At 40.8% G+C, this 11,124-nt stretch overlaps 1 protein-coding gene across 1 annotated transcript in view; it reads right to left on the bottom strand.

The window, feature by feature from the left end:
• Positions 1–2: 2 nt before the first annotated feature.
• The window catches only part of COBL (cordon-bleu WH2 repeat protein), a gene marked incomplete at its 3' end in the record, with an annotated part of 305,644 nt that continues 294,522 nt past the window's right edge, over positions 3–11,124 (bottom strand). The window contains exons 12-15 of the mRNA XM_019518370.1: positions 6,853–6,947; positions 2,999–5,052; positions 2,057–2,176; positions 3–98 (exon numbers count right to left, since the gene is read on the bottom strand). Coding sequence (XP_019373915.1) covers positions 3–98; positions 2,057–2,176; positions 2,999–5,052; positions 6,853–6,947 — 2,365 coding nt within the window. The remainder of the gene's footprint in view (positions 99–2,056; positions 2,177–2,998; positions 5,053–6,852; positions 6,948–11,124) is intronic.

The following is an 11,124-nucleotide window of genomic DNA, read 5'->3' as shown; positions in this document are numbered from 1 at the left end:
GGGATAGGAGGCTCCTCTGCCCAGGAGTTTTCTTTATTTTGCGAGGCCACTTCTGCATTTTTGAAGCTCCGTAGCTCGTCAGAGGCTGCTGATGAGATCTGTTAATGATACAGTTGTAGATGAATTGTTGATATCAAACATAACTAACCTGCACATTATTTGACATTTGATGCATTTTAAATTCACTACTCATGGCTTGAGCTTGTTCCAAAGATGTAAAACATGTATAACTTATGTTTGCTCATTGGTTTAAACATCTGTTACTACTCTCTCACATCACTCAAGTGGGCTGATTACCAGGATCAACGATTTGGCAGTGACTCTGTCTCAGAAACTCAATCCTTATTTACTGTGAACTCTAGCATCCTGTAACTCTTCTTGGCATGTAAGGTAAGAGGCTAAGAGTTGGACTTGAGAATGACCACAAGGATTTTGCAATCAAGAAGATGTATGAGGATTGCAATCGCCACCCAGGAATCTTGTTACTCTTGGTAATATGTACTGCATGGTGGTTATAAAAGATGAGAGCAAGCTGGGCTCTCAGATCTGGCTCCATTTTAAAATTGCTATTAAATCTGAATACTCCATCCAAAATGAAAAGGAAATGGGACTGGAAAGAACTATTTGCAAGTAAATAGGAAAAGCCAACCTGACTGCTTTTTCCAAGAAAGGTTTTCTGTGAAATTCCTGAACCTAACATTTCTGCCTGAATTATATGTGGGGAAGCTCACTCCCTTGCAAGCAAGAACGGAGGAAAGGGAATTTTTAAGCAAAGCTGGCTTGTGCTTTATCTTCAACTCTCTCCACATATATTTTTGTCTTTTACAGTATAATTATTCATAATAATTGAGGTTAGCTCGAAAGCCTATATTTAGCATTTATCATGGTGTTACGTATCTTCAAAGCATTCGGCATCTATCAACAAATGCATTCTCATGTATGACCAAGAAAGTAAATATCATCATCATCCCAACTTCACTGACAGCAAAACAGAGGCAGAGGAACACAAAATTAACTGGAGCCTCTCAAGGGAAGCAGTTTTAAAACAAGAAATAGAACTCAGGAGCTCCTGTATCCCATTCCTGTGCTCTGACCACTGGGAAACACATATATATTACGCTGATTAGCAAGGGTCCCATGCCCAGCAGCTTGGCAGGGTTATGTAGCTGAGAGATGTAGTTAGCCATGTTAGTCTGAAAACAAGGCAGAATGCAAGGTAGGCTTGCACCTTATAGAATAACCAAATCGAAGAGGTATAGCAGAGGGCTTACTACATAGCAGAGGGCTATATATTAATGTTTATAACTATTTATAAGTCCCTTATTAAAACTTACATTTTACCTCTCTGATTTAGTCTATAAGGTTAGACTGCCTTCTGTCTATGCAAAAGCTGTCTTTACAATGGGATGGCTGCACTCCTGGCTGTTTTTTCACTGCCCCGGCGTCAGTCTGAAAGGAAGCTAACTGCTCTACCAGCTGTGAGGTCTATGTGGCATTCATAGCTGCTTTAAGGGAAGGGAAAACTAGAGTAATATAAAGAACATGAGGAATGCTGACTGGTGAGCATTCAGTGATTTGCTACTGTTACAGATACTTGGTAATGCCTTAAGTCACTGCGCAAAGGAAAGGGAAACCTCCTAATCAAATACACTTCTTTGGTGGGCTAGTGAGCTTGACGGAAGCGCAGGCTGGAACAATTCAGGCCCTGGTTATTGACTATTATAAATACTTTAATGATCAGATAGGAAGTGTCATTTTTTAAATCTAATGAAAACTAATGTCTGCAAATATGCAGTGTGCCATATGAAGCCATGATTTCCCAAAATGTTTGACTATAGCCACAAGTGCACAATTCCAGTGGTCAGTCAGATTCTACAGCTGAGGTCATAACTTTGTCCCAGAAAACATTAAAATCCTGTACTGTGTAATCCTGTTTTTTCTAAAACCCTCCCTTTGCAGTACAACTTATGCTGGATGTTTTCCGGATTGCTGTTTACCTAATACACTCTCAGTGGGAGCCATCTATAAGTGGAGCACGATCCTCTTTACTTCTTACCTTTTTCAGCCCTGAGGTGCCACTGTGACCTCTAATTGCTGCAAGCAGGGCTGACCGCTCATTTTCTGGCTCAGTATGTGAGGGCTTCTGCTGATTTCCATTTGTCATGCTGTCTGAAATCTAGAACAGGATCACAATAGACATCATCAGTTTAGAACTAGAGATTTTCTTAAAGACAGTTTGGGAAATATTATTAAAAGGTGCTTGGAACATATTTTTATATGGTGAGCTGCATGGGTAGGCACCATGTCTCCTTTTGGACCTGCTGCTGCAGCAGCAATCCTTGCTGACACTGAAGTGTATTGGCCAGGTCTACATGAGAATGCATTACTACTGTGCAGTAGCTTGTTACTACTGCATAGTCAGTGTCACCAGGAAGCCATGCAGGGATACTATGGCACAGTAATGCCAGATACTGCGCAGTCATTTAGTACTTGAGTATGCAAGTACTAAATGACTGCGCAGTAACAACTGCACAGTCTGTGTCTCATGTAGATGCAGCCATAGATTCATAAAAGTGAGCTCACTGAGCTGTATTTTGCACAGGATTGCAAGTCCTTTGTGTACTGCATTGAACAAAGCTCACTTTTAGTGCCTAAGTAATAACTTTGGATAATCAAAAACAACTTATCTGTCATTTGCATGTATTTATGTATCATCTTCATGCTATTTTTATCCAACCTTCAGAAACACAGGTTAGGTTTTCAGGCTAACTAACCTCAAATACTTCTTTTCCCTTTATACTGTACGCTTATTCTCCTCTGCAGCAGCTAAAAGGTTGCATAACACTACACTACGTGCAGTACAGCCAGTGGCCTGGTTCCACATTTTGACCTCATGCATTTTTAAAACAATGTGCAGTCCAGCCCATCACCAGTTATAAAGCAGCAAGTGGCTGACTAGTGTAAATACAGGATTCTCCAAGCTGGAATGTCCCTTTACCTTTCGCAGCCTTTGTTTTCCTCCTCCGGTCTGAATAGCCTCCATTAGTGCAGTGTGCAGAGATGTGTCTTTTAGAACTGGTTTCTGAACAACTGGTTTGAACTTCTTCTTTGGCCCAAAGATATTGGTTTGTACAGTGATATCAGACTCATTGACATTACCCAGTAATATACCATTGGGTTTCTCTTCTCTTTCTAAATCACTATTGTTGTTAACAGATGCAGTGTTTAACTCAGATGAGACTTTTAAAGAGTTTCCAGGAGGCCTGTCCACAACCTGCCATTCTGTGGCACTCAGAGATGAACCAGAAGAGAAGCTGGGTTCATGGAGACCAGGTGATCTGAGGTGTGAGGAAAAATTAGTTTGGTCCCTATGCTCAGATTTCTGATCAAATACAGGCTTTGTCTTTTGTTTGCTGTTAAGCCTGTGATCATCTTGTGCAAAACTGTTACCCATCACTGAGGTTTTAGTAAGTGGTACACTGACACTCTTTTTATAGAAGCCAACAGGAGTTGCTTGATTCAGTGCCCTGACATTTATAGCTTTGTTTTCTTCTCCAAAATTATCACCAAGTGTAAACCTGTTGGATGCGTTGTGATTGCAACTAAAAATATTTGAATGATCTTTGCTTGTTTCTATTGATTGTGTTTCTTCCAACAGGCTGTTTTTGGCCACAATAATGTTTTTTTGGGGGGAATGTTCTGCTTCAATTTTCATTCCTCTCTCTTCATGGTTATTTTTTTCTTTGTCATGACTGAGTGTAGGGTCAGCCTTAAATGCAGGTGAAGTAATATACTTTGAAATGGCAGAGGCAACATATTGGCTTGAAGTTCTTCTATAAGGCTTTAGAAATGAGAACTCTGTCTTGTTCCTGTTCAGTATTGGAGCTATGGATGGTTTTACCTGAGACTGTGTGGTTGCATTAGGCTGTTTGACTTTTTCAGTTTCAAAACACCTTTCAGTCACCCTGGATGCAAATGTTTGTGGTGGTATTGGTTTTGCATCTGTGGGAGAGAGAGGTGTGCTTTCAGGTTTCAAAGTAAAAGGTTTAGAGTTTGTGGTAGCTACTGTCTTTTTAGAATTATGTTCTATGCATTCATCATGTTGCTTTTCCATAGAGTTTGACCTCCAGAATGCTCTTATTCTCTCAATGAAAGGTTCCTCCATTTCACTGGTAGAAGCATCTGGTATGTTCTTACCACCACCAGCATTTGGACTTACAAGATTGCCTAGCTCATCTATCTTAATGGCACCAGTGGAGAGAGATGTACCTCTATCAAAATGTTTTATTTCAGGTTTGGGAGGGACAATTTTAAAGGTTGTCAGACCTACTCTGGGTTCATAGCTTGTTACTGTATATGTACTATGAGCACGCTGACACCACATGGGTGCTGACTGAGTATCTTCTTTCTCTTCTGCGTTTTTTGCTGAAGTTTGCCTGAATTTCAATTCTGTTTTTATTTTGTTTTGAGATCTTTCTAGATTATTTTTTTCATTAAACACATTGCTTTTCTCTTTCTCTGCACTGCTTTCAGTCACAGGCTTGAGGTCAGAAGAAATCAACTTAGGTCTACATTCCTTGGACCTAACATCATTTTTATAGATCCTTTCTAGCCCCAGATATTTCTCATTTTTCTTGTCAAGTGAGACAACATGAGACTCAGACATATCTCTCCTTTGTCCTATAGGCAGAGATTTGAAATCAAATTCAGATGACTTCTGATGTATTAAATCTTTTGAAATATGTAGAGATCTGCTGTCCACATGGTCCTTATCAAAAGAACCTGCATTGTTATTTTTATTAGTAAAGTTTCCTACATTAATTGAGCCAACTGAGAAATCTTCTATGCCATCTGCATTAGGGAGTAGAGCATTTTCTTTGTTCCGAGGTGCTGGGAAGTCATTAACTCTTGGAATCTCATCTATGACTGTTACTGGAACAGAACAGGCAAGCACTTGAGCGGTGTTGACGTTGCTTGTATGTGGGCTTAACACCTCATTTAAGTGATTGAATACAGAATCACTATCTGTGTCATAAGGTCCAGCTTCCAGTACTGCAAAATATATAAACAAAAACATTCATTTATTGGTACTATACATTTAGTTTTTGGGTATGACCATAAACTGCATCCAACTGGAGGGCCTGGTGGCAATGTGGTGGGGCTACTTGTGGTGTGGTAGCTCTTACCACAATGTTACAACCCCCCGAGTAAGGCATCTATATGGTGCCCCAAAACCTCAGTGTCATGTGGTTACATCTTGGTTGGAGAAAGGCTAAGGGACATCACCCTGATGGAAATGCATCCTTGCTGAGGTGTAAGGCAGTCATAGCACCTCTAATCTGTTATTGTCTGGCAGAAGCTACAATCACTGACACACTGAACATCTGGACTCTGCTTGGCCTTTGGACTCTGTCTCGATGGTCTAAACTTTAGACTCTAAAGGGGGCATGGTAGGCCTAGGGCAGCCTCCATTCCAGCATACTCTTGCCTAGGCATATTCCCTGAAGGTCTTGGTGTGATGGTTGCATAGACCTCTTGCACATACACCATGATCCAGAGGATGGATGGTTGCCAAGAAGAACATGCAACATCACTTTCAATCACTCAGAGATGGTTTATATTCTCTTAAGAACAAGCAGGTGTTTGGTTATATTAATTACAACATACATGTTCCTAAGAATCTTAGTAAACTTATAAGCTTACAAGCTCCTGTTGTGTGAGAGAGAGCTTTCTGGATACATTTTACTGTTTGGTTGCTGATTATGATCATCAAATACATGTGTTCATTCATTGCAGTTAGTGGGAAATACACATGTGCAGTTGAGAGCAGCATTTAGACTTCTGTTCATACTTTATCTTTGACTAATTTCACTTCATCACCATATTACTGTAAAGGAAAAGCATTTCTGGGAACCAGCAAGTAACTCCAGATTATGATTCCCAAACCTGGTTAGTAATTATCACACATCTGAAGGATTTCCTCAAGCTAGCAAGCAAAGAAACAGAACTTGTATTTCTTCTTTTACCAGGCTTCCTTTATCATTCAGGAATCATTCAGCTGCATTGTGCAAGAAGCTGTTGGATGCAATTCTTTTTTCAATTACTTTAATATATATCAAGAGTTATTCCACAGCAGCTAATGGAATCACAGGAGTACAAAACTTTCAGAAATGAGATAGGTTCACTAAATTCTAAGGTAATGCAAAATTATGAGTGGTTTATAAAAAGGTTTTTGTTTTATAAAAATGTGCATTATTTTGCTTTACTACAGAAGACTGTTTCTGATGTGATGACATTTTCTCTCTTTTTTTTTTACCTTTACTTGTCAGGATGTTAGATGTTTAACTTCAAACCAAGCGTTGGATTCAGTTGAAATACTTTTTTATATAAAAGTCTGCCATCCCTCACTCCATTCTTATGAACTACAAAATAGCAGCTTATGTTATGCAGAATGATGGATTCTGCTTCAAAGCTACAGTTATGGCCTATTGGTCAGGCTTAGGGTCAAATTCACTACTTACATAACTTCGCTGAAGCCAGTAAAATTATTACATAAAAAAAATTGGCCCATTAAATATTGCTGATTCCTTTCTAGTAACAGGTGCTCAGATATAGGGATGATATTTATAAAAGTATTTGCAAAAATATATAACTGTAGCCTAATATATTTGTTTGCCCCATCAGGAAAACAAAACAGCATCAATTTATAGAGCACAGGCCAGTTTCTGACCTTGGATCTGTATGTACCTTCCATGAACTCAGTTAGAACATTGCAATATGTTTGAGGGTTAAATCTGACTTTGTGTCCCTTTGCTATTCCTTTTCCAGTTCAGAGATAATATTGTTTCATACCCCCTAAATCGTCATCCAGTTCAACCAGAGTCTGTTGGAGTTGTGCAGCAATGTCATCCTCATTGGCATTCTTAGAGGCAGCCATTTCTTCTCTACTGAAAGAGAATAAAATGTTATTTTCCTTGTTGCCTAAAATCTGCTCTCATTTCAACATCTTTTGCTCTATTTCAGATGCACAGCACATACCCCAAAGAACAAAAACCTTGATGCTCTAGAGACTTGTGTCCAGATACCTCCAAGGCTCTTATTAAAAGCAGCTTTGCACTGTGGGATTTGTGTAGTTCCTGAGTGTGATCAGTGTGCTGTTGATCACAAGATTAATCTTAATAAAGTTTGTCACAATGAAGCAGCATGTTGTTTCTGCAAAGTCCACATTTGAGTAGCAGAGATCAAAGGACAGCGTGCAAGTAAGAAAGCCTTTTGCATTTCCATGTTGCTTTAAAATTGACCAACACATGTACTATCCACACTATAAGTAAATCCGAATTGAAAAGTTCTGTTAAACTTCTACTCTTTATTCTGAGGTGGGAGGAAGGAACATTTTTTTGTGGAGATGTCCCTGATTATATATACTGTGGGCCTAATAAACAAAAAACATTTAGTAAAAGTATACAATGGCTTATAATCCTTTCAAATTCCAAATATTTCTCCAATTTCTCCTTTCACCTTCAGCCTTTATTTTCCCTCCTCATGCCTCATGTGGAGCTGTAACACTACAGCCTGGAACATCCCAGTTAGGTCTTGTCCCTGTGACTAGACTAGAAATCATAATAATTTTCTACTATCACTTTCTTCTTCAAACCTTTTCATTGGTTTCTCCTTGCCTGCTACAAATGTTAGGCTTCTTATTTCTGACCAAAAAGCTGTACAATTCAGCTCTCACCCATATCTACCATGTTCCTTCTTACTCCCTTCCCTGCTTTTCCCCTTCCTATGCTTTTCTCCAGTCTCTTTGCATTGTGTTAGGGGTAGGGTGACCATATTTCTCTAAGTGTCAAAATGTGACCCTCCGCCGCCTCCTCCCTCCCTCCACAATATCTGCATGTTCAGCCATCTCCAAGCTTTGGTATATAAATAATATATACTGAACACACTGGAGACCAGGCAGGTTGGGGTGTGGAACAATGAATAGTGGAGGGGGGAGGAAGATGAAAAAGTCCCATTTTTACTGGGATAGTCCTGTTTTAAATATGTGTCTTGGGCATCCTGCTAAAAACAGGACAAAAGCAATAATTTGACCAAACCGATTGGATAACTGTGACACTGTCCAGGTAAAACAGGGCATGTAGTCATCCGAGACAGAAGCACTCCTCTGGCTTCTTTGCATTGTCTTCCATGTCTAGCCTCTCTGCTCGCAATGTTCCCTCTATTTTTTTTACCCTTCATGGTACCCTGCTTTCTCATTCAGATGCCTCCTTAAAAACACACTTCCTTCTGGGAGACCTTTCAATATTTAACCTACTTGGTTCAGCAAATTAAAAAAAAATGGCACTGTTTTGTGTACGATCTGTCAGAGCATCTCACAGATCTCAGTGGTTCAGACTGTGAGGGCCAAATCCGGACTGGTGGTGCCAAGTTCCAGGAGTCTTTCAATCCAACTGGACTCAACAAGTATCATCAAAATTTGCATGTCCATTTTGGGTTTTTTTCTCCTGTTTTGAGGACTGATTATAATGACTTTCCCCATTTTCGTTTTTAGGCTATTTTGTTGTTGTGTACTTTTCTCCTCCTGATAGCTGTATTAATGGAATAGAAATGTCATGTCTGCAGAATCAATATTTCTGTGTTAAAGTGCATCTCTGTTTTCTGTAAGCATTCCTGCAGATATCCACCCTGCCTCCTGTTGTTGATCTTTACTTATGCATACAGATAAATTCCTAGAAGCCTGCACCTTCTTTTACTTGCACTGAAGTAAATTGGCAGTAACTCCCCTGAACACTGGATCAGAAGCTGGTATAAAATAAATCAATTATTTAGTAAATAGCCCTGCCAAATATTTTTTCAGATGTTTACTATTACAGAAAGCCTCAGCTCAACAAAATATTTAACTATGGGTTGAAGGATGGACTTCAGTACAACACTTAATGCCCTACATAAACTTTAAGCAGGCCAAAGATTCCCTTGAGATCAATGGACTCAAGCACGTACTTAAGTGCTTTGGTGAATAATGACAGACCAATGAATTGAGGCTGTGTTAAGATGGAGCTTTTGCAAACTGGAGGTCAAAGGCAGTAACCAAAAAAAATGACTTCCTTAAAGAGCAATAGAACTGACAAACCAGGACAGTACATAAGAAAACCACAGCATATAGACTACAACTTGCTTCATCAACACTCTGAACATGATGTTGGGAGGTGCTGAGCATCAATGGAAGCCAATGGAAGCAACAGGTTGTCAGAACCTTTCAAGATCAGGCTCTTCCTGTGTTAATGCTCAGAGTCACACTGCAGTGCTTACTGAATTGTTTTGCTTATAGACTCGAGAAAAGGCAAGAGTGCAAGAAAAACAGGACTGTCTTCACTGATTTAGAGCCTAAAATACTGGATGGTCCAAGGAAGAAACCTGATTGTATGAGACTATCCTCCAAAGTGCCTAAGCATACAAAGTTGGGGAGGGCGGGGGTACTTACTGAGCAAAGTTTTAGATCTAAGGTCTGAGGCTGTAGATCTAAGGACTAAGCAAAGATTCCATCTACCAGGACTCTGTGAAGTTCTCAACTTTGGAAGGAATAAATATATCTTGCTAATTTCTGTGCATCTTCCCTGGGCAACATCCCTTGATGTTATTCTTTTCTTTTTAACAGTGGTAAGCTTTATAAAGCCAATATAAGAATGAATGCAAAGTGCATGCTTTGAAAGAGCCACTTTTGAGGCTAAAAGAATTCTTTTCAATGGGAATAATAACATTTCATTCCAAGTGTACATGAAGTCAACAATGCAAATAACAAACGTAAAATACAAATATTGTTTTCACATGCTGTCCTGTGCCATATTTTGGGCACTGTGTACAGCAGTGATCTCCAACCATTTTATGGTGAAGATCACTTTTTCTAAGTAAAGGGCACTCCAGGATCTACCACCCCTGCCCTGCCCCACCCCCTGCCTTGCCTACCTGCCCTCTTTCCTGTACCCCTACCCCCTGCCTCCCAGACAAGCCGCCCAGGCTCTGACCCCATTCACCCAGCCCAGCTCAGGTGGCAGGGAGTGTGGCTCAGTCCAGCCATGTGCTTTCTGCCGCTCACAATCGTGGAGCCTCTGACAGACTGCAATCGACTGTCAGAGGCTCCACAACTGACGAGTCAATTGAGATCAACTGGTTGGTGACTACTGGCGTATAGTGCAAGTGATACTAGTGGGAAATTAATATTGTGCTAAGACATCATATATAAAACTTTTGGGAGGAAGGTGCCTAACGCACTTGTGGTGCTCTGGCCGGGTGCTGGATGACTGGAAGAGGGCCAATGCGGTCCCCATCTTTCAAAAAGGGAAGAGGGAGGACCTAAGCAACTATAGGCCTGTTAGTCTTACTTCAACCAAGGGGAAACTCTTTGAGAAGATTATCGAGGAGCACTTCTGTGAAGGGCCAGCAGCAGGGATGATGCTCAAGGGCAACCAGCACAGTTTCATTAGGGGTAGGTCCTGTCAGACCAACCTGACTGCCTTCTATGATCAGGTCACAAAATCACTGGATGCAGGTATCGCCGTGAATGTAGTCTTTCTGGACTTCAGCAAGGCCTTTGACACTGTCTCCCACCCCATTCTCATTAAAAAGCTAGGTGACTATGGTATTGATGCCTACATAGTCAGATGGATTGCAAATTGGCTGAGGGGTCATACTCAGAGTGGTGGTGGACAGGTCCTTTTTGACCTGGAGGGAGGTGAGCAGTGGGGTCCCCCAGGGCTTGGTCCTGGGGCCTGCACTGTTCAATTTCTTTATTAGCAACTTGGATGACAGGGTAAACAGCACCCTGCTTAAATTTGCAGATGACACCAAGATTTGGGCTGAGGTGAGCATGCTAGAAGGGAAGGACAGATTACAGCAGGACCTGGACAGGTTACAGGGGTGGGCAAATGAAAATAGGATGGGATTCAATACTGACAAGTGCAGAGTACTGCACTTGGGCAGTAGGAACCAGCAGCATACCTATAGGCTGGGGAACTCCCTTCTCAAAAGCATGGTGGCAGAAAGAGATCTTGGAGTCATTACTGACTCCAAGATGAACATGGGCCAACAATGCGAGAACACGGTCAGTAGGGCTAACCGTACCTTGTC

This window comes from Gavialis gangeticus, unplaced genomic scaffold (assembly GCF_001723915.1).
Source record: "Gavialis gangeticus isolate Ggan-Ray unplaced genomic scaffold, GavGan_comp1, whole genome shotgun sequence".
NCBI classification, from domain to species: Eukaryota; Metazoa; Chordata; order Crocodylia; family Gavialidae; genus Gavialis; species Gavialis gangeticus.
The sequence above is the reverse complement of the archived record's forward strand: the minus strand, read 5'-3'. Positions and strand labels throughout refer to the sequence as shown.